This window comes from Melospiza georgiana, chromosome 9 (genome assembly GCF_028018845.1).
Source record: "Melospiza georgiana isolate bMelGeo1 chromosome 9, bMelGeo1.pri, whole genome shotgun sequence".
In the NCBI taxonomy this organism is placed as follows: domain Eukaryota; kingdom Metazoa; phylum Chordata; class Aves; order Passeriformes; family Passerellidae; genus Melospiza; species Melospiza georgiana.
In genome coordinates, this window is record NC_080438.1 from 9,983,034 (window position 1) to 10,011,019 (window position 27,986).

General features: G+C 41.2%; 1 protein-coding gene across 2 annotated transcripts in view; it reads right to left on the bottom strand.

The window, feature by feature from the left end:
• The window catches only part of DENND1B (DENN domain containing 1B), a 150,675-nt gene extending 123,233 nt beyond the window's left edge, over nt 1-27,442 (bottom strand). For both annotated transcript variants that reach the window (XM_058030591.1, XM_058030590.1), the window contains exons 1-2: nt 27,361-27,442; nt 24,523-24,587 (exon numbers count right to left, since the gene is read on the bottom strand). In XM_058030591.1, coding sequence (XP_057886574.1) covers nt 24,523-24,587; nt 27,361-27,377 — 82 coding nt within the window. In that variant the 5' untranslated portion in view covers nt 27,378-27,442. The remainder of the gene's footprint in view (nt 1-24,522; nt 24,588-27,360) is intronic.
• Nucleotides 27,443-27,986: the final 544 nt, after the last annotated feature.

Consider the following 27,986-nt stretch of genomic DNA (forward strand, 5'->3'; position numbering starts at 1 on the left):
GATGTGGTTAAAGTGCAATGCTGTTTATCTTACAAAACCTCAATGCCTGATGCCTGTTTTGTACAGTGAAATCTCAAATAAATCATGCACAAAACAGTGAAAATTAATTTAACAGTGTGATAATAGCAGACAATATATTTCACTCTAATAGAAAAAGTTAAAGTTCAAAACAACACGCTGCACTTGCATGGCCCATGAGGGGTCAGAACTCAACACATCCTTTGTAAATTGAGCCTTTCCAGAAGGCAAGGTCAGAAGCTGCCTTCTCCCATTTCAGCAGGCTGCATTCAAACTAGCTGTTCGAAAAGTACAAGAACTTTTTTGTCAGAAGCAGCTCCTTCAACAAAGGCACCCTGCAAGGTAACACTGCTCCACTGGTGGGTGGGCCCAGCCCAGGCCGGCTGCAAAGCCAGGACCCACCAGCCAGGCAGAGCAGCTCCAGCTGGGCCATCATCCCCTCACAGAGGCAAGGCAGCAGCCCAGGGAGAGCTTCCCACCACACAGAGGAGAAAGGGGAAAGACAACAGACCTGTACACACTGGGGAAAGCAGTGAGGTGGTTGCAAATGGGAAAATAAAAACCACAGGAAGAGAGCATTGCAGAATGATGGGCCGTCCATATGCTTGAACTGAACATTTCTGTCTCTTAAGTAATGATTTTACTTTCCTAAAAGCATTACAGCAGAAAGAAGTGAGATGAGGCCAGGGAAAGCATGAGCAATGCCTGTGTATGCACCACCCAGCAGTCAAAAAATTAGCAAGAGGAAAAATGATTATATTATTATTGATGTGAAAGAACAAGGAAACACTTATCAATAAATCAGCAACAGCACAAATTAAGGTTCTTATTTGAAAAGATTGATTTCCCAAATAAATCCGGCGCTAATATTTCTGAATGCACATACAAACCTGCACAACAGTAACAGCTGTCTACACACAGAATGGACAAGGAGCTAAAATAGATGGTGCTAGATGTAACATTACACACTCTATTACATTAATCTGTATGAAAAGTTTCATTAAAGGTTCTTCTCTCAACCACTGTCCCTCTCTCACTGCCCAATTTCTCTATGGTCAGTGTTGCATGGAAGGGTTTGATGCTATTGGAAGGGCTGCATTGTTCTGGCTTCATTCTCTATGTACTTCAGCCTCTCCCCTGACACAGCTGATTACACAAACCTCAGATTTCCTACAAGCCCCACATCACTAATCACTTCTACTCATTTCACACCCATGCTCTGTCCTCGTGCACATTCTCCATCCCCACCAGTAAGACAGCGCTGCTGCCATGGCTGCAGGTTCACCACTGGAAGGCTTAAGAGGACAGCTCAGTGCATCAGTACAGTTTGATAACAAGTTGGTACCCACATGGAGCTTTTTCTCTTTATTCTTTGTTTTGTTTCTCAAAATGAAAGATGTTCACGCCCGGGAGCACAGCTGAGCTCTATAAATGCATGTAAGAACCTAGACCATACACATCCAGTGTAGAGCTGGAATCAATGCTAAAAGCTGAAAGCAAAATAATTTGTGACCTAAGGAAATTAGTCATGATTGGATGAGCCTAAGAAAACATTGATCATTTAACAGGAAAGCCAAAAAGGCTAAGAATTAAGAAGGCTAAGAATTAATCACAGGTGTCAACCAATCTTCATTAGAGATGCAAAAGAATTTTTGGGAAAAACATTAAAATGCTTTCAGACAAGCCAGTTCCTGTATTAAAATACACTGTGCTGCTGCAAAAAACAATCACTTCCCATGCACACATAGTTCCCACCAAGAACAACTCAATATGCAGCTAGAGAAATCAGAAGTTGCTTTAAAATGCCTAATTCCATTTCTTTTTATAAAAAAAGACTAATCACAATCACTCATGCTGAAAAATTCATAATCAATGGGATAGAACGCACTTGTAAATTATGTCTGCATAAAATAAGGTATCTCCTTATAGCACCTTCTTAATTCATTGTTTTTATAATTAGTAAAAACCCCACAGGATACGAAAATATTGCTGCACTTTTCAAATACAAAGACATACATTCTCTCTCAAGCATGCCTCAGATAATTCTTCTCTTATCTTGAGTCCTCCATCACACTGATAAACAAAATCCCTGAACTTTCCAGAGCAGGGCAAATCCACTAATTTCTGAAAATACTAAAAACAGACTTCAAGAATCATGGATGTGCAAGTATCATATCTTAATTTTAAAGAGTTATCCCAAATGATTTATTATGTTTAAATTCTTCATCCCTATCAAGCCCATAGATGATCAGGCAAAATCCACAGAATAACATTCTGCCTGAAACACTCAAGTGTATCTTCCTTTCTTCAGTTCTAGGCAAATTCTGTTTAATGTATTTAGCAATGGTTTGGATGAAGGGATCACCTCCACACTCAATGAAGATGAAACCTAGCTGGGCAGGAGAGCTGATCTGCTGGAGGGCAGGGAGGCTCTGCAGAGGGATCTGGGCAGGCTGGACTGATGGACTGAGGCCAGCAGTATGGGGCTCAGTTGGAGCAAAGTGCCAGGTGAGGACCTTGGCCACAACAGCCCCATGCCATGCTATGGGCTGGGGCAGAGTGGCTGGAAAGCTGCCTGGTGGAAAAGGACTTGGCAGCGCTGGCTGACAGTGGCTGAACAAGAGCCAGCTGGACACAGGTGGCCAAGAAGGCCAAGGGCATCCTGGCCTGGATCAGGAATAGTGTGGCCAGCTGGACCAGGGAAGGGATTGTCCCCCTGTACTCAGCACTGGTGAGGCAGCACCTTGAACTCTGTGTTTGGTTTGGGCCACTCACTGCAGGAGGGGCATTGAGATGCTGGAGAAAGTGCAGAGAAGGGTAACAGAGCTGGAGAAGGGTCTGGAGCACAGGCATGATCAGGAGCAGCTGGGAGAGCCGGGGGTGTTTATACTGGAGAAAAGGAGACTCAGAGGAGACCTTAAAGATCTCTAGAACTGCCTGACAGAAGGGTGTAAGCAAGTAAGGAGTCTGTCTCTTCTCCCAGGTGAACAGAGATATGACAGGAGGGTGTAAGCAAGTAAGGAGTCTGTCTCTTCTCCCAGGTGAAAAGAGATAGGACAAAGGGAAATGGCCTCAAGGAAATGGCCAGGGGAGGATTAGATGGGATATTAAGAAAAAAAAATTATTCATAGAAAAAGTTGTCAAGCACTGGAACAGGCTGCCCAGTGAAGTGAGGATGTCACCATCCCTAAGAGGTATTCCAAGACATGTAGATGTGCTATGGAACATGACATAGTGGTGGAGGTGGCAGTGCTGGGTTAAGGCATGGACTCAGTGATCTTAAAGGGCCATTAAAGAAGAGGTTTAGAGTCCTTTTCAAGAATGCAGAAGAAGTAATTATGGCAGGAAAATATCTCTTTCTTATTTTCCCAACTTTGATAGAAATGTACCTACTCTAAAATGCATCAATATTTTAGCTTCTGATGCTTCCCCAAGGGCAAAAATGTCTGCCCTTTAACTTGAAAACACCATTTGGTCCCATCAAATTTTGAAAACCAAAAAGTTCATAATTCATAAAGTGACAAAACTAACCTATTAGGAGCAAGGCAAAATGACTACAACATATATATGTATATAGGGTTCCTCATTTTACTTTCACTAATAGCTATAGAAATCACCTGTTCAGGTAATTCCAGCAACAGCCACAATCCTAAGCCTTTCATTTATGATTTATATAATAAACAACTCTGCATGTTTAACAAGGTCGCCTCTAAAATGCTGTATTTTCAAATCAGTGAACCCAACAGAGTTCCTAGGGAATGCAACAAAAATGAAGTCTTTTTTTCTTTTTTTTTTTCATTTGCAGATGTGGATTCACATGCAGATTATGGAAGTATACTTAGAACCACCTTTCTGAGGAATTTACCTCTAAAATACTTAAAAAGAAAGATGGGTATCTTTTTTCTTTTTAAGTATCTGTGAAATTGAGAAACAGAAGATTAAACTCAGGCAAATATTTGAAACTGTGCTATTTCCAAGTACAAATAAAATCAAGCCTGTACCAAAATCTATTTCCCCAGGTGCTGAGAGGCCCTGCCACTGACTTGCTGAGGAACACTGCTCGTTCCTGATCACTTCTCTGAAAGTAAATGGCCTAAAGCTGTCCAGGTCATAAGCAAGTGTTTGAAGATGTGACATGTGAAGAGGGTCAACAACAAAGCCTAGCTTTAATCCCTTTGTGTGAAGCAGGAAGACGAATTTACCTCATATACACAATACATCTATGTCCAGTGAAGTATAAAACTTCCAGAGGTGCCCAAGCAAGGCATTATGTCTTCTTTGCTTTTTTGCATGCTGGGAGAGGCCGGGAGGGAAGTGAGCAGTGCTTCTCATGGGCTGGATGCAGTGAAGCACAAGGAACGGTTGTATGCCAAGCAAGAGCTTTACTGCACCAAGTGTACTAATCACTGTTGCTATCTTCTCCCAGCCTGAGCCAAGAGCAGCATAACCCACTGGTCCAAAAGGGTGGAACCTGAGAATATGGGAGGCTTAGCCACTGGCGAACATAACTTCCATCTATTCTAATTGGATTGTGACTAAATTCCCAGCACTGATAATACCAAAATGAGATCAGAGGGGAAAGCCTCCATATTCCCTTTGCACAAAGATTGGAAACAGCTCTCCCCTGCTGTTGTACAATAGCCCTGACCACCCAAAGATCCATGGCTTTAGCTAAAGGAGACCCATCTCACTGCCTGTTGAACACATGTGAGCATGTGATTATTGTGATACTTTAAAAATTTCAAAAAACAGCCCAGAAACAGTGCAAAGAGTTAGTAGGCCAAATACTAAATGATGTTAATCTACACAAAAGAAAATTAGAACAAAAAATTTTAATAACAAAAGGACCTGATATGGGCTAAGGAGGAAGAGAGCAGAGTACCTGTGCTTTTCAGGATCTCATTTTGTTTGGGGGATCCCTTTATGAAGCATTTAAGAGAGAACTATGTGAGCTCCAAACTCCATAGCAATGCACAACTAAGCCAGAGCACATCTTCAGACTTCCTTGCAGCCCATCTGAACTCCTGTAACCATTCCTGACACTCATTTGCTTGACCCATTTCTGATAAACAAAGAATGGAGTACTTGAAGTATTTTTCCCCCTTGTTCGTCCCATTCTTCGCTGGTCTCTTGTTTTGTAGTCAGAGGTTAAACTGCTGACCTCTCACCTTCAAGGCAAGTTTTTCCCCCCTTGCATAAAAGGTTTTTCACAGTGTGCAGCATTCGGATTAGCCCCTATCCCCCTGAACAAAGGCTATGCCTTTGTACCACTGGTTTGGGCATGGAGTCCGTACATCAGAGGAAGCTGCTCCTACTTACCATTCACAATAACTATATTGTGAGGCCCCTCTAACGCCTCGTCTCCCAGTGTCTAGACTTTCACCCAACCAGCCAGCAAAAAGAAAATCCTGTAAAGCACTCAACTGAAAATTAACTATGGTATCCTGTTGTGAACCTGATGAAGACGTTATTTGAACATACGGTAAAACTTTCCATTGTTTAACATAAAGATAAGAGAAAAACTTTTAAAGCCCTGAGGTTTAAGTAGTCCTAGGGATCAATTAACTCATGGGTCAGTAAATGCATTTTATAAGCAAGCAGCCATTGCTTATGTGTGTCTTTAAAATAATACACAGATTATTAAATTATATCCAAGCACAGAGTATTCTGGATATTTGCAGACCCTAATTTTATACTCACTATGGATACACTAAAGCAGAACTCGAGACATACAAAAAGAATTGTATCTTCAAAAATTAACTGAAAGCTTAGTCACTACTGCCCACTGTCTCAGTTATCTTCAATAAATAAAATAAAAGTATGGTAACACAAGTATTTTATGCCTTGCTGTATCAAACAAGACCTGTAAGGAAAACTGTGAGCAAGACAGGGTATCCATAAAGTTAGATGGCTAACAAACCATTAGATTTTCCAGGGGAAAAAAACCCAAATAAAAAACAAAGGGAAAAAACCAAAAACAACAACAACAAAAAACCCCCACATTGCAGTGACTTGTAATTTGTTTATTTGCAACACTTGCATTGCCGTAGCATGAATAATCCACAGTAACAGGACAGTTTACATTAATAAATGTACTAAGTACTAACAGTAGTTAGGTTAATAAAAATCTATTCTTTCATCTTGAGAAAAAGAAAAAACAAAACAAGTAAGCCAGGGAAAAAATCTAGTTCTGAGCAATATTTTAATGTTTGAATAAACATAGGATATATTTTGAAACTCTGAAAGTAATTTGTTATTGCAGAAAAACTGATGTTTGCATCTTCTTGGAATTCTTATGGCCTCTTTTGAGTGTGTACTTGGAAAGAATTCCCCAGGCTTTGCTAGTGGAATCAGGCACAGCTGAGGAAATGCATCTCTCTCATCAATTTCCCCAATCTGTTTTGAAAAGAGAGCCAGAGTGTCTCAAAATAAGAGGCAAACAAATTACTGTCTGGCATAGGTTGATTGATTGGGGGAACATGAGGGGTTGTGCTAGTTTTTTTGGAGGGGGGGGTTGTTTGTTTTTTTTTAAAGTGTGTTTTGTGCTGAAACAAGAAAGTGTGAAATCATCCTTGTCATAACAGGAAAAAAAAAACAACAACGTTTATCCTTTACCAGCACCCCACAGTGCCTGGTCATGGCCACAGCATGCAGAAAGCAACAGGATTTGGGAGTCTGGACACAAATGCAACAATCCAGTAAGGGCCTAACAACAACCTCAGTTCTCTCAACAGGCAAACAAGGTTGGATTTGCAAAGGAAGCAGAAATCAGATGGTAAGAACCTTCTCTGTCTTCTGTCCTCTGACATCAGGCACATGCCAGCATCTCCCTCTACCACATAGGTCGGTCATGCTTAGGAAGTATTTTTATGTTCCTTGTAATGCCCTTAAAAAACAATCCCCACACAGCATAGCTGTCAAACCCAGAGACTGCTGGGTATTAATCTCTTTAGCTATAAAAGTACTTAAGTCAACTTCTGATGCTTCAGTTCTGTGATCTTTCCCAAGACTGCCTGGCCTGCTTCCCAAGGAGAGATGAACTGCACACTGGATCACTGCCTGCAATAAATACCTGCTGCACTGCCACTGGAGCACAGGCACCCTCAGCTTTGCACTGAACTACCTCTCCTTGGAGATAACATGTGTAAACCCCATCCAATTACCACCCGTCTCCAGAAGTGATGCTGAAAACACAGCAATACATCATGTACTGCACTTAAATTGGAAAGGATTGCCTGCTGCACCACTGATCAGGTACACTTCTGCTCCAGGTCCACTGCAATCTGCCTTCTCACACACAAGATCTTCCCTGGGGTGACTCAGCACTCTCTGAAGCTCACCACTGATTCACAGGAACCTCAGTCAGCCCCCAAAAACAATGCAGCTGCCACAGAAGAAAAACAACAGAGGGTTTAATACTATAATTCTGTTCATGGTACCAAGGAACTTCCTTATGCAGGTCAGCTATTGACTAAGAATTATTCAACAAGATGCACATTTTCACACATATGTAGGCCTGTCAGAGAGGATACACATAAACTGATTTCAGAAAGACAAAATGTCTGAGAAGTAAGAAATACAGAGCATTAACTCAAGAACATGATAATTGAAATTGATTGCCTTACGGTTATTAATTTTAGCTCTAGACCAGGTTACTGACAGGACAAAAAATATTAACGTGAGAGACATAAAAAGCAGAACACTTTGAAATTCTTCCTGTAGCTTCTGCAGAAATCCACAGCATACCACCACCTTGGATCACCCTCTCCTCAAAACCCAAAGAAGATTGAGAGAAAAATATAAAATAATATAACTTAGGTATGGAAAAGCATCTACTCATGGACAGATTCAATAAATTCTACGGGGGGGGGGGGGGGGGGGGGGGCAAAACATCACCTATGGAACAAGTGAAGAAAAGGAAATAATTAATCCCTATTTCTTGGGATTACATCCCAAAAACTATAATCCACGGGAATCAACAGTAGCATATGAGAAGGAACAAAGAGAAGCAACCTGCTCACAAACTCTGTACCACAGCCACCAACAGGACTGCTCCAAATTGCTGCTGAGGCCAAGGGTACAAAGAGTGCTCAAAGCCCAGTGTGCTTGCACAGGATGGGCCCACATTTCACTCTGAGAGAAAATGTCTGTGTTCAGCAGCTTCCAAACCCAGGGTGACCATGGGTACCCATGCAGGAGCAACGATGGTGACAGCCATCAAGGCAGTTTTTGGGCAGTGGCACACAGCCTGCTGTGCCTACACCCAGCACCACCAGCTGCTGCACACAGGCAGAGAGAGCAATGAGCTCCTGCAAAACCTCCTCCCAGTTGTTCCTCTCTGCCTTGAAGGCCAGAATCATTATTCTGACACATTTTCCATTTTTCTTTCAGTTAGAAATACAAGAATGTAGTCTCACTAGGGACACAAATGGATGGAGCAGGTGATAGGGGCAGCCCTCCAGGCCCTTCCCTAGCCAGACTGATCCCCTTTCATTCACAATGAGGAAGGACAGAACATTTCCACACATGCAAAATGGGAGACCTGATGCTTTTGGAAATCACTAAAAATGGGTAATGGTTTAATCTGGGATACAAGCAGGCAAGAGCTTCACACAGTGCATATTTTAGACTGAGGGTTCAGGTGTTTTGTTCCAAGCAGGCAGCCTTATTTCCACAGACCACACGCCGAGCTCCTTGCAGCAACATCAGACCTATTTTAAGCTGTCAGATCTGGAAAGAAGAGTTAAGCATCTCTCAAAAGATATTTCCTGGATATTTGAGTCAGCTTCAGGTTGTGCTAGCCAATACCACCAAAGCACTGAATTGCAACACCTGCTGTGATTAACTTCAGCTGGTTTTATTAACCAGTGTTTTACCAGCTTTGTGAAAGAGAACGTGCCTTCACATAGGGATCATGTATGCATTAAACATCAAAAAGTGCACACATAACTCACCTGCAGTGAGTAAAATTCCTGAATCTGTATTTGCCCTGATAATAAGCAACACCCTTCTTTTTGCACAAAACTTCAGCAAGCTAAATTTTTAACACAGTAGTCTAATTTAAGAATACATTTTTGTTGTTCTTCAAATTATAAAGCATCTTCTTAACAAACAGCCTCAGTCACAATTCTTCCCACATACACACTTGCACCCAAAATGAAACCCAAAAACAAGACAAAAAAACAGGGAACCAACTGCACTGTGATAAGGGGTTGCTTCATTAAGATACTGAGCAAGATACTGAAATCTCATTTCCGATGTACCATGAAAAATTTCTTTTACAGACAGTTATAAACCAAATACATATAACCAAATACATAAAACACAACACATATTTAAGAACCACCCTGCATAGCTGACTTGGTTTACCTTTGTCTTCATCTATGTGCTCTTGTTTACCATCTTGTTCTTTCTTACACTTAAACTATTTCTCATTCCTGACCTTCAAGGATATAGTAAAATGAACATCTAACAATTATGCAATACGCTCTATTCTAGAAGCAGCTAACAAAGAAAAGTGAACTACGCACAAAGGTACATCTAAACTCCCTCTTAACACCAACAAATACACAAATAATCGCTTGTCTACCATCACTTTGGACACAAGTCACTTTAATCTCAATTATTCCATTACTAAAACTCCTTCAAAAGATGGGAGTTATACATTCCTTCAAAAGATGGGAGTTATACATCTACTTACAAATGAGTAAGATTTTAAGCCATTGTACAATGTATGATTCATTTCAAGTACCACAAAGCCCAGCAGCTAAGTTTAAGACAAAGGTTACTGATTATAATCCTCCAGTAACACTTGTAAATTACATAAGAGAATTCGGATTATAAACTGTTCATTTTTTCCCCAAAAAAGGTTCTAATAAAGGATAAGTGAATACATAACTTCTTTGTTTTGCTTTTGGAATGAGAGTCAATAGATTCTCAGCTTGTTTTTTAAAAAAAACCAGAACATAAACTTCAGCATTTGTTTTTTCTTTTCTAAATATACAGGAAGGTTTTGACAACAAAAAGGAAGCTCAGAACAGATTCATCCTTCATCCATTCGTAAGTTTCATAGCACATTCATTCCTTTTTTATGGTTCTTTAAAACATTGATTGTTTTCAAATCTGCTTCCACAGAAAGCAATACCAATCTGCTATTAACAGAAACAATTATGAGATGTCCTGAAATGCTAAAAGCTCATTACAAATGTGACAGAGTTTTCAGCCTGAACTGAAGCAGACTCACAGTCCACTTCACTACTCTATGCATATTGCTTTTCTTGAGTAAAAAGAAAGAAATCAAATGAAGTCTCTTATCTTCAGTGTAACACATCTGTGCGGTACCTTGAACTCCAAGAACAGAGTTCAGCAAGATCCTCCCCTCTAAAAACGAAGACATGAGAAGTGATGCAACACAGAAGCAAAGTTCTAATCTGCTCCCCCCCTGAAATCAGCCCTTGGTCACTGGATTTTGTTTGCCTGTCTCCTTGCTGCTCTCTGGGGAGCCCTGCACCCTGTGACAGGCACAGACACCCACCAGCTCTGCTGGGCTGGCTCTCTCAGGCAGGACAAGTTTAGAGAAGCAAAGCAACACTGGGACTGTCCTACTCCAGACACAAGAAAAGCTAGCACTTTGAAAAATTATGTAATTTCTCTATAATGCAATTATATCTTCAATTCCAGCATGTACACGTCATCTTCTTTGGGGCAGTTTCAGGACTGCTCATCCACTCACTTTTACTTCAATTCCACCAACACAGCTTCTGTAATTGAGAGAGCTTTTGCTTTCTCCCTCCTGCCTGTGGACAGACAGGTTGCAGAACAACCTGGCAGCAACACTTCCCACTACCACCAAAGAAGTAGTACCAAGAAATGCACTGTGCTCAGTATTAGTCATTTACTTAAAGATACTGAAGCACCTACTTCCTGCAAAATGCTATTCAAAGACCTGTGGTTTTTCGCAGAAGTTGCCTAATGGACACTTATTGGCAGTAAAGCTCCTTGATGTGGCCCACAGGGAAGCATCAGCCAAGCTCTCAGCACCAGATCCAGGCTTGTGACATTTCCCTTCACAGTCACTGGTACTTGCACTTCCTACTAGAGCAGAGGATGTGTTTTACCTTTGTGGAGCCATTCCCTGTTTGGTTGAACAAGGCAAAATCCAGTAAGGTTTAAGGATTATGTATGGCCCTTAAAATGTTGGGAGTATTTTCATCCTTTTCCCTTAGCACTGCTAAGTCAAATGAAAACATAACTCTCATGCATGCAAAGGAGGAAGCAAAGACAATACAGGACAGCCACAAGAAGAAGGAAGAAAATATCAGAGCTCTGTAAACATACTCCAGAGCTGAAAGATTTTGTAACCTGTAACTACTGAGCTATCTAGCCACAAGTTGGGAAGATATTTCATCTATTGTTTATAAAGTGCTTTTCCTTGTTGACTTAGCACTATTCAAGACCAGACTTGGCTGGTATCCTATACAACACTGTGTTTTGAACTACCTTATCTTTAGCGCATGTGATCAGTTTTCTAAGCACAGATAATTCCACTGGGAAGGATTGCAGTTCATTGTACATAAAGGAGATTTTACCTCCACATCTGTGCATCCTATCAATGCCCATCACTTCTAACACAGCTACATATGAAAGAATTCTTGTTTCACTGCTCACATATTTTATCTTATGACAACTAAAAATTTTATTAGAATGTTTTAAGAATTTCAGATTAGAGGAGTCAATTAGCAGATCTCAACAAAACACCATTTTCCAATGTGGCTCTGTAGTAAACGCTTTCTTAAGAAGAACCTAATGAAGTTGAAAACACTGATCTCTCTTGGCCAAAAACTGTCTCTGCCTAACGCTGCATATTTGCAATATTCCAGTACATCTAGTTAATACCCTGTGAAGTTAAATAAAAGCATCCATAAATTGGTGAACATGGTTGGTGAACCATGTATGAGTATGACATGATAATTAAACTTGAACAATTGATATATATTTCAAATTTGGTTTCTTTGGTTTTCAAAACATACTGTTTTCTTGTAATGGATCTCAGTATTGCTCTCTGAAAAGACTATTAATTTAAGATAACATACACTATAATTTCTTTTTGGCTTACAAACATGACAGAACTTCTAACATTCCTATTAAATATATTAATTTAATATATACTGCTATGACTTAAAAAGAAAAAAATTAGATTCTGGAACATTGATTAATAGAAAGGCACTTTCTCAGTTTCTGTAACACTTAACTTTCAACATTTATGTCAAATTAAGCAATCTGTATGTTTCATGATTTGCATTGTGTTCAATGCACAAGCACAAAGCTGCTATACCAACTGCTATGCTAAGTAATATATACTGGTATACATACCCAAAGCAACATTAACTAAATATAGCACTTGAAACAAAACAAAGCAAAGAAAGAAAAGACCAAACTCACTTTGATCTCTCTGCATACAAAGCATTTCCAAACATCACATTGTTTGCAAATATTGTTTATGCTGTTCTGGCACTTTCTGTCCTAGCAAGACTTTTTGTCTTGCTCCCTGAAAGATGAATATTTCAAGATGTGCTGACAATTAAAACATACTGGTCATGCTAAGATGAGTAATTTCTAGCGTTAAGATACACAGAAGCAGAATTTCAGTAGCAGAAGTCCTCCAGTACTACATGCCAGTATCAAGTTTCCTTGTTTATTAAGATAAAAGGAGGAGTGTACATGGTGAGACACAAAACAAACAATGCTCTTTTATCAGATCATAAAATCCCATTATGTTCCTAGGGCATAATCTGAGAAATTCTGATTTGGGTCCATACAGACCCCACTTATGTTCTCAGCAGAAATCCAGAACTGCATCTACTAAGGGTACATATTTACTTTACAGAGATTGGCTCTAAATCCATGCTACAGCACAGTTGTAAGGAGCACCTCTGCAACTTTCCTGAGTTGAATTAATTCCAGCTCTTTTACTAAAGTTATTAATGAGAATTTTAACTGCTGAATGCGTAGATCATTCTGCAACCCCAGGCCACATCTTACTGGTGAAGTGACTGAATACACATTCCAATTTTTACAGTCAGTACTTCTCTCTCCTTTTAGATGGGTTGTTGAATATTTTAAAAGTTGGAGAGTGTATGAAGTATACAGCCACTTTTCACCAGAAAGCTAAAATTTCTACTGGGTACTCTACTTTTGCAGAGAACATTTCATAACAAGGTATCCTTATTTTCACACAGATTACCACACAGTATTTTCCAGTTTATGAAGGTCCAGCAGCCATAGAAAGCATCACCATCACCATCCCAAACACCAAGATAGGAGAAGCCACACAGATGGGTTCTCTTACAGCAAATGTTGTTACCACAAAGTTTTTCTGGGAAATGCAGAGAAAAATCAGTGTTTCAAAGCTGAGACATGTAAACCCACATCAGGAGGGTCAGGCTGAACTAATTTTGGGCTGGAAGCAAAGTATTTCTCTTGTTTTAGAGCTCCAATGCCCACTGTAGTTTCAGATCTTCCTCATCTATACGAACTGCACAAAGCAGATCATATATAAGCAGAGACCAAGTCCATGCTCCCCAGCAATTACAGAGCAAGTGCTTGGGATCATGGATTTGCTGGCGGCAAGAGCTCTGCTGACCACAGCCAACACAATTCACTAACTTTTTATTTCCAAAATTCATCCCATTTCACTTCCACTGAAAATTCTGGTCGTTTAGTTTATTTCTATTATTGTTTGATCTGGTTTACCCTGTCCTTCATCACTTTCCCCAATACCAGGAGCTGAGATCATTTATGCTTTGCTCACTGCTGAAAACACAATGCAAATTCCCTCTAAGGACTGCAGGACCTCGCAGGTACTGTCAATGACAGTCTGCTGTATTTGTCAGTGTCCAGTAAGATCACACAAAATTGTTCACTTAAAAATAAGAGAGTCACCATCATCATTAGCTGCCACACTGTTTAAATAGGCTTTAGTTTATTAATTTTTTTTGCCAATGAAAAATGTTTTCCCCTAGGCACTTAAGGGATGGTCATCTGAAGTTTTTTTTTTGGTCAAGCAGTGTCATAGTATTGATTTCTAACATCACAACCAGAATACAAAAGAATATTTCCTTCAAATCATTCTTTGTATAATACAGCATATTATATCAATACAAAAAAAAAAAAAAGTTCTTTATAAATTCCTTACTTATTAATTACACTTGCTAGTTCTGACTTTTTTTTTGCCTGACACTTGTAAAAGCAGTTTTAGACTAGAACTAGTAAGGTGCTAGAGGGCTCCAAACCCAGGTTAAGCAGATGGAAACACATTGCATGCAACATGCCCATTCCCAGAAACTAAAACAGGTTTGCTCAAATGCACCAATTGAAATGCCTGATTGAAACTGAACGCTCAGAACCTCACCTAACTCAGTTTCAGTGTCAGGGAGCTTTACTTGTCCTGGCACAGGACCACTGACATCACAGCCTCCTCTATGTGACAGCCAAAGTTCATCAGCTACTAGGAAACTGAAGTTCTTGTTAAACTGGCAGCATTCTTTGAGGGAAAAGTTACCTGGAGGACAAATACCAGCAAAAGTCTTTCCTGGACACAAAATTCATCAGAATTTCCTCTGCTGTGTCACAATGCTGTTAACTATTTTCAGTTCTATGAATTATTGCATTATACCAATGAATACAATTGTGGTCTTTAGCCAGAATTTTGTTCACACAAAATGAAAATTTAATCTATTCCCAAATCTACAATGCCTCAAAGTGCCCACAGGTGACAGGGATCTAACTTTGAGTATGCAGGTTTTTTCTTAGGAGCTAAATTTTGTTGTGAACAGAAAAACTGGGAAAAACCATCACAGTTGTGGAACCCATTCCTTCAAAAACAGGACAAGAGTTTAACAAAACCCAAACAGATTCCAACACAAAGTCAACAGGAAGATAGTAGGACAGAGTAAGGGCATACCTAGCTGTGTTTAGCTTCCTGAACTGGCAATACATTTACTTTAGCAAACCCGAAATACTGGAAATCAACACTAAGGGATGAATCAACAGCCAATGCTACATTGAATGGCATGAAAATCCCATCAGTCCCTCCCTCTGTGACCTGCACAATGAACATTTCCTGCCAGCTCCAGAGGCAGTCCCAGCAGCTGGATGGTGAGCGTGCCCACAGAGCCAGCCTGCCAGGTGCCACCAGAAGCAGGAAGGATGCTTCCCTCTTGCTTTCAGCAGTGCCAGCTTTTTGAAGTGAAACACAAACAGCAAACACAGCTTAGGAGCCAAAGGACCTCCAGAAGATGGGAACAGGATGAATAAAGGATCAGCTCCTGCCAGCAAGACTACACTACAGTAACTGTTTCCCTCTTGACACTCTAAAGGCACAGTGGTTTCACTCCATTATTTCAAATTCATTCTAGACTTAAAGATTTCTATGTAAGTTTGCAAGCACCACACAACCTTTGTCCTTTACCTTTATGGTGCTACTTTTTCTTATTTTGCATTTAAACAGAACATATTAGCATTCAATGCAGCACAAACCACTCTTATTTATGTACTGCATCTTAACCTGAGGATATAAAAAGTATCACTGTTCTGTAATAACTCAATTTCATTCCTGGAAACAGCTGCCTTAAAATGTTAAGCTTTTCTTTGTAACTTCTGAAGGAAATAATGCTGTGCCTATAATCATTATCAGCATGACTTCTCTGTGTCAAGTGCAACCATCTCAATACAGTTAAATTTAATATTTAGCATCCAGTATTCAACTACTAAAGAGATTTTTGCATTTAGCCAGCCCTTTGACACAGCAAAAGAACTGCCTCCTCCAAAAGCAAACATTTCACCCCATCCACACAATGGCAACACAACTTAACAATACTTATATGTGCTCTAATACAGGTTCAAGTGGTGCAACAAATAAAACCCTTGATACTGAACAGCATCTAAAGTCAGATGCACAGGAAGTATTTGTGTCATTCTATGGCTCTGAGTTTAAGGAACAATGCAGTGTTAAACCACTTACAGAAAAATACCTTGGTTATGATGATTATGCCTCTATGATGATCAAACTTGCCATTAGTTAAGAAACTTTTAAAAATATGTCCCATAGAAACCGTAACCAATATGCTCTTTTCAGACACAAGTTTTTAATTTTAGCTAGGTTTCAATCTACATCTGAATACCCATTCAAATGCATAAAGAAACCAGATTCAGGAAACATAATCTAAGGGCGTTGTTCAAACCTTGTTTCTAATTAAGGATTTAACACTTGGACAAAACCTTCCAAACAAGGATTGAGAATTTTGTAAAGGAACACAGTATGACTGTAAACTGCTGCCTTGGCTTTCCCAGTGCAGGAAGCGCAGATACCACACCCAAAATCTTGTTCAGGCCTTTTTTTTTTTTTAACTTCTGCTTTTTCTCTTCTTTTTTCCAAATAAAGTTTAGTACTAAGTTTTAAAATTTTCTCCTAAGCCAGATTCACAAAACATAAAAAGTCTTGGTTCATCCAAATTATTCAGTTCTAAGCACAAAGGTACAATTCTAGGTACAATACATGGAAAAATATTAAAGGCAAATATCAGAAGTTAATGTTTTCACCATTTTTTACTCTGTCAGTCAGATAGAATCTTCTACCCTACGTATTTGCCTGTAAATATCATGTTTTTATCAGGATCTTGGAATTACCACACATCAGCCTGCCATGAAAAACATAGATTTTTAACATATTAGTTCCAAAGCAATGCTAGGCTCAAATCACTCTTACTACATTACTTTAAGGAATAAAACCAGCACTTTTTTTACTTGGCTTCAGGGATTTTTAAGTCCTTCACAAAAATTTGTGAAACTCTTCCCTTTGTAGCCCTGATCATGTTTTCTTTTATTTATATACAGAAGTATCTATTTCAACACTTAGATGATGAGCATGTGCACATACACGTATCTGCCATTCTCCAGATAATATCTTCAGTGGCAAAGGAAAAATAATTAAAAAACTATTTTTGTTAACCAGACAGGAAACCCTACACTTCAGCCTCTTCAAATTAGCAATAGACAGAGAAGTGTCTTACAGCTTTGCAAAAAAAGCATTTTAAACCTTGGAAGTTGAACCAGTTTTCAAAGTTTTTTCAGCAGATTTTAAATCCTCCATATATAAAAAAAAAATTAAAGTCATAACATTATATATAAAGAGAGGAAGCAGCATAAAATAACAATTGAAGAAAGATTAATCTCTGTGTACGATGGGCTGGCTGTTCAGTGTGTGGGAGGGCTGAAGCATGCTGACATTAGCTTAGGAAAATATGCAAACTCTTAACACTTCTGAATGCAAGCAATTTAAAAGCCCACAAACTATCCCCCAGGCAGCCATCTCAAATAGTGAAGTGCTAAAATGAAACTAAAATTAAATTTGAAAAAAGCACAAGAACATCAACTTTCATACTGATTGACTGCATTACACACATTTCTGTTTTCAACTTATATTTAGTTACATTAATACTAGTTGGTTCATTCTACTCAAATTTATATAAAATCCTTTTTATACCAACTTAGTATTTGTATCCCTTAACTCATCAAGTTTTTCCCTTTTAATTTCACTGCCCAAAACCTGATCACACGGCTGAAAGTGACATATGGCACTACATGAAAAACTGACACAGCCGGGCAAGCGCCTGCAGGGGAACACTTCATCTCCAGCAGCAGTGGCAGCACAGAGCCTGCCCCCACAGCACTGCAGCTGGAATCCCTGCAGCAGAGCAGAGCCTGCCACTCCTCCCAGGATGTCCCCCGGCCGCTGGGGAGCAGGGTCGGCCCTCCCCACTGAGGTCTCTTCACGCCAGTAAAGAATGCAGGCGAGATAGGGCTTCCTTGACCTATTTCTGCAGCAGCTCTCACCCCTTCCCTCCTACACACACATATCTGCACCCACCTCCAAATTACACATACATCCAAGAATCTCTGGAGGTTGGTGGAAAAAAAAAGATCTGTAGGAAATGAGACACTAAAAAGTGGCAACATTTTTCTCCACCTTTTTGTATCTGTGGAGAAGCTAAAAGCTGTAGAGACTACACTGCATTTCTCAGTCTCTGGAGAAAATGAGGAAAAGGTAAAAAGCATCAAAATGCCCATCTTTATCTTAGATGCAGAATCATTCTTGTCTTAATTGGTTTTGTTGTTCATAATTTTCAAACACCCACTCTGTGCTAGTGACAGTCCAAACACACAGAAGACATTGTTCATACCCTCAGGGGCTTTCCAATTAAATGTCAGAAATTTGAACACAACGAAATTACTCATTTAGCTACAAGTGCAGGGTTTAAAGATGATAATTTATGAAGGATTTACAGCTATGCTTGGTGTTTGTACACTAGAGAACTTCAGCCAAACTCTGGCTCATATTCCTTGGTTTTGCCTAAAGGACACAAGTGATGCTCCACCTGCTTTTCATATACTACCTGCTTCTGTCTTTAAAGCATTTACACAACCCTCAACAAAAGACTGTGATATTTTCTTCTCCTCATCAACCAATCCTATAGAGAAACCAGGCTAGATTAAATGTCCTTTTTAGCTTTGAAATTTCAACAGAAAAGCAATAAACCACCACAGGGAAGTAGCACTAAGCAAGATAACATATGAGTTACTGAGTCGGGGCAGGGGGGGCAGGGGATCGGATGTTAAACTCAATAAAACTTCTGAAGAATATAAAAACAATTTTTTTCCTAATACACAAAAACTGCATCTAAGCTAAGACTATAAGCAGATATCCAACACCGTCAAACGACATTTTACCAATTGAAAAATTAAATTTTAATATGTTAATACAGTGTTTGAGACTAAAATATACACATAAATCAGATACTTTAAGAAAGCTTTTCTAGTTCATAGCAACATATAGTTGCTCTCCACAGTCACCTGAAGAACAGAGCATGTTTTAAAAAAGCAGAGAAACCTAATTTTCTGTGGGCTAAAACCAACAGGGAAAAAGGTTAGCAGTATATAACACTGCATCAAAAGTTTTTATTGCTCTTAAAAAAAAAAACCTTGCAGACTTCCTCATGTGTTACTCTGATAGAATTATCTTTTTCATCGGGTTCAAGAGATGCTGTACAAAAAAAAATGTAGAGCAGAGGAAAGAAGTTATCTTGATCAGCATGTTACACCCAGTGGCTCAGAGAATGTGGTTAACAAACAACTCTCTAGAGTGAAGAAAAAACAGAAGAAAAAGTGCTGCTTGCTCTGTCCACAACCTATGGGCAGCTTTGGAAGACTCTAAATCTAAACCTTACCAAAGCAAGACAGATTACCCTTGGACAAAACTAGCAACTGCAGTAAACTTGGTTTTGGAACTGGGACCTTTCTGGATTTACATACTTTGTTAATGTACCTTAACAGAGAGCAATCAAACCTAATACAAAGAATTTTGCATTTCTAAACTAATTCCTGGACTTAATGCATAATTTTTAACTCTACCATACACACAATTAAACTGGATTTGTGGCTTTTTCTTGAAAATTTAATGAATATAAGGCCCTTGAAAGAAAAATCATTTGGAGATCACACATCACTAAGAGTTATTATCATTCTGGCAGAAGCAAAATAAACTACAGGAGTTATTCATGCAATTCAACAATCTATTTAAGCACCTTCTCTGGAAATCACATTGTCTAGCCCTAGAGCTATATAAGACTTCTTAGCATTTAAAAAAGAAATAAAGACAAAGAAACCAAGTTGCAAGGGTGTTCCAACAATTATTCTTAGATTAGACAGAAAATGAACTGGTACATTAAAAGGGTTTTCAAGTAAAACTTTAACAGTCAGGACTGCTTTAGACCCAAACCACAATTCAGTAGTTGACTTTTCTGGATTCACCTGCAGCCTCCAAGGAGCCTGTTGTTTTTTTTAATGTGCTATAATCAAAGTAAAAGAAGGTATAGCAGACAGCACTCTCTTAACCACACTGAAACCAATCTGAGTCATCTTCTCAGCAAACTGTGGACAGAAACACTGAAAACTTTACATTCACAGAAGCTGTTGCACATAGCTTTTCTACTGCTGTATCTGCACTGCCTTTTGCAGCTGCAATCCAATTTTAATAGAATCAATGCACAGGATATAAAGTTTATAGACTGAGTTAAATTGCCAGCTTCATCTCTACCCATTTAACTCAAACCCACTGCTCAGACTTAGAGGTGTGTATGTACAACCTGTGCATGCTTGTGTGCTCACAGTTAAACATACACTCCTCACAGAGATTACAATGGCACTATTCATTGGGACATGTCCTGTGGAAAAGTTCAGAAACATCAACCTTTCAGAAATTCAATTTACTTTTCATGATAGAAGAATCTGGATGACAAAAAAAAAAAAAAAAGTTGCTCCAGACAGCTTTATTCAGACAATTCCTAGGCTCCAACTCATCTTCCAGTGCCAGCTGCAGTGTAATTTTCAAGGGACTAGAGAGTGCCAGGAGGAGAGTAAAGCTGCTGTAGGTGCAGCTGTTGAGCAATAGCCTTATGTAAGATTGTGCACTTAGGACAACTGAACCACTGCTTCACTCCTGATACCCAGTAAGGGTGACTCAGCTCAAAGTGCAAAAAGCTTTTCAAGCTAAAGAGAAATTCTTGTCCTTAAAATAACAGAGCAGTTTTGATAATATCTGTTATCAAGCTGCCCTACGGGTCTGTAAGTGAAAATTTAATACAGAAGGCCTGCTGCCGATATTAAATTGAGCACACATTTTTGCTATTTCTTGTTGACTGTTCATTAAGGAATAACACAGAAAAGAATTACAAAAATATGCAACTGCCTGGAAGGCAGTGTAAAACTTTTTTTTCTGTAAGGTGCTACTCACATTGCAAGCCAAATACACAATTAGCAAATACCAGGCTGTTAGAATAGCTTAGCACTTCTGTCCCAGTCACTTAGCAAACGCTGCTGAACAGAAGCTAATTCATCTCAAAAGTCTTGCAAGCAATGGGTTATGAATTTTCCTAAGTAAAAGCTGTCACATCAACTAGTTACTAATTGATGTTTGCTATCCTCAGCACTGCAAAGGACCCAAAGTTATGATCTGGGCTAAAATCTCATGTTGGTTTTAAGGGTTTTGTCTCCTCTTTGGAGATTTACTCTAAAAATCAAGTAAGCATGTATCCTAAACTGTTGAGGGAATTATAAGAATATTTAGGTAGAGAATATCCTTTTTTTTCCTCTCCTGTCTTAGGAAAGAGTTGGAAGATCACTGTTCTAGCAATGCTACTATGCATTCCTGTGGTTTAAAACAGAGTAACAAACATTCAAGTATGTAAGCTACTCTTAAATCAAAAAATCCAGAAATCATGTATCCAGTGGGAAACAAAAATTTGATCCACCTATAAATAAGTACATACTAGCACAACTGAGCCTGTAACCAATTTAAGAGATACCTACCAAACATGAAGTGATAAATTCATACTAACTTAGATGAAATCTCTCTGGGTTCTACTCAATGTAAAGGGTTCACCTATGTTGAAAATCATTAGTGGAATAATTGAAGAACAAATTTCTTAACACATGTAAGAAATTATATGCTGCTCCATTTCATGTATGTATGATCCTTTACAGTTGGAACAGTCCTAGGACAATGTAAAGTCTGAAAAACTGACATTCCTGGAGAGCTATGTTGTACTTAAGAAGTTATGAAAAAATGCTTTTACAAAAGCATTAAACAATTTCAACAGCAAAATTCTTTATCTTGTCAGACTGTTACAGGCATGCAGAATCCTCATAAAAACATCTTAGTAAGAGCTCCACATGCAGTACGGCCACCTCCATTTTGATTTGTTAGAACAGTTATACATTGGCACAGGGAAATTAAAATACAGGAGAACAGAGACTACAGCAAAGCTTGGAAAGAAAAAGCTTAGAGATACACAGGTCACATTAAGGTCTTTCTTGCTCCTAAGCCGGCTTCTCCTGCTGCTCACTCATGCAGGGAGATCATAATTTTGTGGCTGTGATATTTCCACGGCAACACTGGTGACAGTGATGTCACAAATTCAGTCCTGACACAGCTTCAGGATCAAGTACAAGGAGCAGATGGGATGCGAGGGAGAAAGCCCCTATTTAAACACAAATCTCTTTCATAAGAAAAAGAGGCATGAGCAAAGAACCAGGTGAATGGATCGTGTTTTCAAGTATGATATATTCAAAAGATTATCCTAGCATGAAAATCTATTTAAAGGCAAGACCTACAATACAGGGTAACTGTCAAATTTGTTAGGCCTTATAATAAACCAACCTTGAAAGCTCCCTGTTTTGCATGACAAGCCCTGTGCTCCATTTCTAAAGTGGCACTGAAGACAATACACTTTTGTCCCTTGTGAATTTCCTTTAGATAACTTTAACATTCAGATATATTAATTTGATACATCACTGTGCTCATAATACCATATGTAAATATGATGTCAAGCCCTCACTGGAGTGAGTTTGTTATCTGAATTAGATATGATATGAAACACATTAAAACAAATCCCAGATGGGTCACCAAGTACAACAGGATGGTAGCTGGAATATTCAGCCAGCACTGTTAGATTGGCAAAAGGAGACTGTACTTTTGTCCTGATCTGGATGCATGCAAGAATTAACACAAGCTCCAGGCCAGCTAAAGACCCCTGAGTCTCTCATCAGTTACACACTGCAGACTACAAAATATTACTGGTAACAAACCCCCTTCCTATCTTTGGCCACCCCATGAACCAAGAGCAACTGAGCCCACAGAGCATAGAAGCAATTGTGACAAAAGGGGGAACAGTAGGGAGTGCAACCACAAAATAGTCACAAACAGTCCCCACATTAACTTGTGTCACAGTGCAAGGAGACACACAGATTTCTTAATGATGCTTCTCTCCACAAGGACAAGTAATAAACAGCAAAACTACCAAGCAAGAGAGACAAGGGAAGTGCCTAGGACCAAAATTCAGGTGTAGGCAGTCAGTCATTCACAGAGCTGCATGCAATGAGAAGTGGTTTCTTACGGCAGCAGTGGCAGAAAGATGCACAAGAAAAATGAGAAGTCAAACAGAAGATAAAAGGAATTAAAAGGATATAGATCCATGTTCTGATCACAGAAGGAAAAAGCCCACACTGTTTAAGATTTCAAGATGAAGACCTGGAAGGATTACCAACAGTCTAGCTCTCAGGGGGAAAGGAAGAAAGGGAATAGAATTTGCAGCCTGAAGCCAGGCCTAAGCCAAGATACGAACAGGCCCCCAGGAAGGGATATTGGGTGGGGGCAGAGACTAAAAGCACAATGCAAGGAGGAACAGATCCAAAGTCAAGTAGCTAAACAGGGTTCCCAGACATCATCTATGAAATCACTAAGGCAAAAACTGCACATGTGATCCAAGCCACAACTATGATCATAGTTAGGAAAGTCCACGTGATTTGCCAAACTATGACAATACCAACACTAAATCAAAAAACAGGCAATAAACTGGAGGGTGCTGGCTGGTAACAAAAATAATTAAAAGACCTGAAGGCCCACACTTGTTTAGCTTCAACAAAAAGGGGTTTTTCCCAAAAACTTTAGGCACGTTCTGACAACTCACTAACAGAAACGCTGCCTGAAATATAAAAAAACAAGGAATAGTTTGAGGCTATAAACTTCTACAGGTCTCTTACTTGTTAAAGTAGTAAACTCTGGAAATTAGCACAGTATCCATTAGCACAGTAGGACAAGAAATATAGTCTGTTTTAAGATGTAGTTTATTGTTTTTATAGTTGTGATTAAGACACAGCTGTCACAGACTAACATGACCACAATACAACCCTGACAAGACTCCTCCTCTCCCTTTGCTTTTGTAAGGCCAACAACCTCGGATGAGAACATGAACCCAGTTCCCCCAGCGGACTTTCAAGAGGTCACTTTAATTTCAGTACTGGAAAGCCCATCTTCTTTTTACCCAAGGGGGGGGAAAAAAGCCTCTCTCAGACAACTCTTGCACTACTACATCTCTTTTACCTCGTGTTTATAGAGATGTGAAAGTGACGGCTGATACAAGCTCAAGGCAGCTCTCACTGCTGTTTGTATGGGGCAGCAAACCAGGGCAGCTGCCAAACATGAGCTACAAAGGAAGTCTCTTCCTATTTTTTTTCAGAAAATAACTTACTTTCTCTCTATCACGCTGATCAAAATTAACATTCCCCTGATAGACAGAAGTCAGTTGTTCTTCTAAAATGAAAACTTACACAAAAGTCAACATTTTAAGAGTAGAAAATACACTTCAAGGTTTGCAAATATATCACGAAGAAGAAAAAAATTTTTACAACAGCTAAAATGAAAACATAACAAAACCCCACAACAACTACAAAGTAATAGATTTTAAAAGCAAAAAACTAATCATAGGCACATTCTAACACAATCTCAGCCCAAAAGCAATTCAAAGTACAAAATAACACTAGACTGGCATGCCAAGTATTTTTTTCCAGCTCTCATTTCTCTATATAAATATCATAGGCACAGTGTATTACCTTCGTTTTCTGAAGCTTGGCATTTTACTTTCAGTACCAAATCAAAGGTACGTTCTGGATTTTCCCTAGAAGAAACAAACACAACCAATTATCATATACATATTTCAGATCTTATTTCTACTCCTATATTCTTTCCATTCTTTTTGTAGAATAATAAGTAGAATTAAAATATTATTAAAACAAAATTAGTACTCAGATTAGTTCTAAGGAAGAACCAAAAAGTCACACTTCCCTATACAGCCTTAAGAAAGGAATAAGAAAGATAAACAAGCTAAACTGTGTGATTTATTTACATTTTATTGTCACTGCCTTATATATCAAATAGCTTTTAAGTCACTTCACCATACCTCATATAACAGTTGAGAAAAAAGAGCTACTAAGCTCCTTATCAATCAATCAATCTGCAACATTAATGGAGTCACAGGCAGCCTTTTCTAAAGCTATGTCTTATTTCTACCAAGTAGGAATAGCCCATCATTAGACTTCCATTTAAACGCCCCGTGTTTAGCCGCTGTCCTTTAAATGCACCTCATTACCACCCCAAGGCCGAGACTCGTTTGGTTTCCTCTTTCAGCAGATATTGATCGCCAGCTGGGCCTCTAAAGGCTGAACCTCAGGCGTGATTCACTGCGAGAGCCAACACGAGTGCACGAAGCGGGGATGGCCACAAGCCCGAGCTGGCCGGGAAGAGGAGCCTCCCTATGTGCAGTAGCCATCAAGGGCAGCTGCGGGTGACGGCCGGCGCCTCTTCCACCTGATGATAATAACAAGCTGCGTGTGCCAACAGCAATTAACACTCAACCTAATCCCAAACTACATATTCATTGAAACAGGCCTAAATGCCATTACCACGCCACCCACCCCTCTCTGCCTACCAAGCACACTGCTATTTATATTAAAAACAAGCGGTATAACCGCACCCATATCAATTATCTATTTAACCACATAAAAGGCTCACAGTGGAACTCCTGTCTTGTGTAACACTCCCACTGAAATCAGCTGGAGATTTAAGCATAGGAAAAAAAAAAAAGACTTGGTTCCAGGTTTCTAGAACGCTTCACATAAAGCATACAGCAAATTAAAACGTTGTTTCTTTAAATAAAGTATTGAATGAAATCCAAAGGCTGAGCCAGGGAAAAACTCAGCTGTCATAAATTAATTGATTCAGTACATGCTTTCACTGACCTCAGCACCATCATCAATTGAGATACACAATTATAGTCTAATTCAGATTATGAAGACATAACCTGCCCATATCACACTCTTCCCTTGCATTTTAAAGCATTTTGTGGGGAAATCCTTTATCTACTGATCCTGGGTATACGAGATGAAATTCTGGTCTGAGTTACGGCAGCCGTAAATCCAGGACGGATTGGAGATTTAATCTGGTGTTAAACTGTCCATTGTTCCTCTAGCTGATGAGCAGGTTCAGAATGAAACTGATAAGGCACGGTTGAGTCACCTAGAAAACTGAACCACAAAAATCCTTCATTTGAAAAAAATGACATCTCCCCATGACATTGCTCTAGCTTAGGCCTTCGGTTTATCCTCTCAGGCTGGGGTTTTTTAATGTGAATCGGTTTGTGTTACCATCACCAAATGAGTGCTTCTAACTCAACTCCTAGATGAGTTACACTCAAAAAAGGTCTTTGAAGTAATACTGCCTTCTGTCTTTCACTGTAGTACTCTAAAACTGCTTTTGCAGGAAAATGCTTCTAAGTTTACTCTTCACATCCCACTACACTCAGAAGTGTCAAAAATGTGTCAAACTAATCTGAGAATTGTGAGCCTGTCTCTCGTCTCTCGTTTCCCTGCCAGCTCCGCGGTGCCAGCCTGCTCACAGCGTACAGACACGGAGTGTTTGTCAATTGCCGAAACCCATGTGTAACATCTTGTCACTTTCAATGTCACGGGAGCAGGCGGCCGCTGCCGGAGGGCAGCCCGGACGGCAGTGCTCCCGAACACCCCAAGAACCTCTTCTGCACCAGCCAGGCCGTAATGACAGAAGGGTGGTCTGCAACCACCAAGGCCACAAGCCAAAACACAAGGAGTTTCACCTGAACGTGAGGAAGAACTTCTTTACACTGAGGGCGGCAGAGCAGTGAACAGACTGCCCAAAGACGGTCGTTGAGTCTTCCCCTGGAGACGTTCCAAACCCACCTGGAAGTGTTCCTGTGTCACCTGCTCTGCATGGCCCTGCCTTGGCAAGGCGAGAGGACTGGATGATCTGCAGAGCTCCCTCCCTACCCTGACAATTCTGTGACCTCCTAAAGGCATGTCTGTCACAGCCTCGGCCCGCGGCGGGCAGGGGCACTGCGGGCAGCTCTGCTGGGCCCGGCGGCCTCGGGACCGCGCTGCCACCCCCGCACAGGCCCCGTTCACCGGGCACAGCCCGACCGGCGCCGGGGCCTCTGCCCGGCGGGCGGGCGGCTACCGAGCGCGTCCCCCGCACCGCCGGGCGATGCCGGGGCCGCCGCGGGGCCGGGAGGCGGCGTGGGGCGGGGGAGCGGCCGGCGGGGCTGCGGCCGCCTCCTTCTCCTCTTCTCCGCCGCCGCGGGCCGGGTCGGGGGGCGCCGCCGCTCCCCCCGTGCCGCGGGTCCCGCCTCGCCCCGGCTCCGGCCCCGCCGCCTCCCGCCCGCCCTTCCCGCTGTCACTCAGCGGCCGCGGCGGACGCGCCCGGCCCCTCGCACGCTCCCGCCGGGTGGGCTCCCCCTCCTCCCGTCCCCGCCCGCCGCACGCCGGGCCCGGCGGACCGGGGCAGCGACGGGGCCTGCTCGCCGCCTGTCCGCCGCGGGGGCTCGGCTCGGCCCGCCGCGGCCCCGCGCACACAGCACTCACTTGAACCTGCTGTCCATGGTCACATCGCGGGCCCCGGCGGCGGTCCCGGCGCCCCCAGGGACAAGCGCCCCGCCCGGCAGGGGCGAAGGGGCAGCGCCGGCCGCGGAGCGCTGGGCGGCGGGGGCGGCTCAGCGCAGCGGCGGGCGGCGGCCCATGGCTGCTCCGCTCCGCTCCCCCGGCTCGGGCCGCGACTGCGGCGGAGCGCGGCACCGCCTCCTCCCCCGTCTCTCAGTTCCTGTTGCAGCCGCTCCGGCACCTTCTGGGAACCAGGAAGCTCCGCGGCGGCCCGGAGAGCCGCCGGGGCTGGTGTCACCTGAGGGCGGCGGGGGAGGGCGGCAGTCCGTGCCCTCTGCGGCAGGTGCGCTGCGGAGCCGGCCCGAGCCCCGGCGGGTGGGCCGGGGCAGCGCGTGGGCACCGTCAGGTGTCCCCTCACGGGCACCTGCACCCGCTGCTCAAACCGCTCACGGGAAGGGTCCGGCCCGTGAGGGCACTGACACATCCTAGCGGCTCTTTCACGTTCTTCATGCGCAGCAGGAAAGGGGAGCTTTTCGTGCTAAAGGTCATAAATGTTAATTTAACCTGCTGTAATCTGCTTCGCTTTTGGTTTTATCGAGTGCTAAACAAAC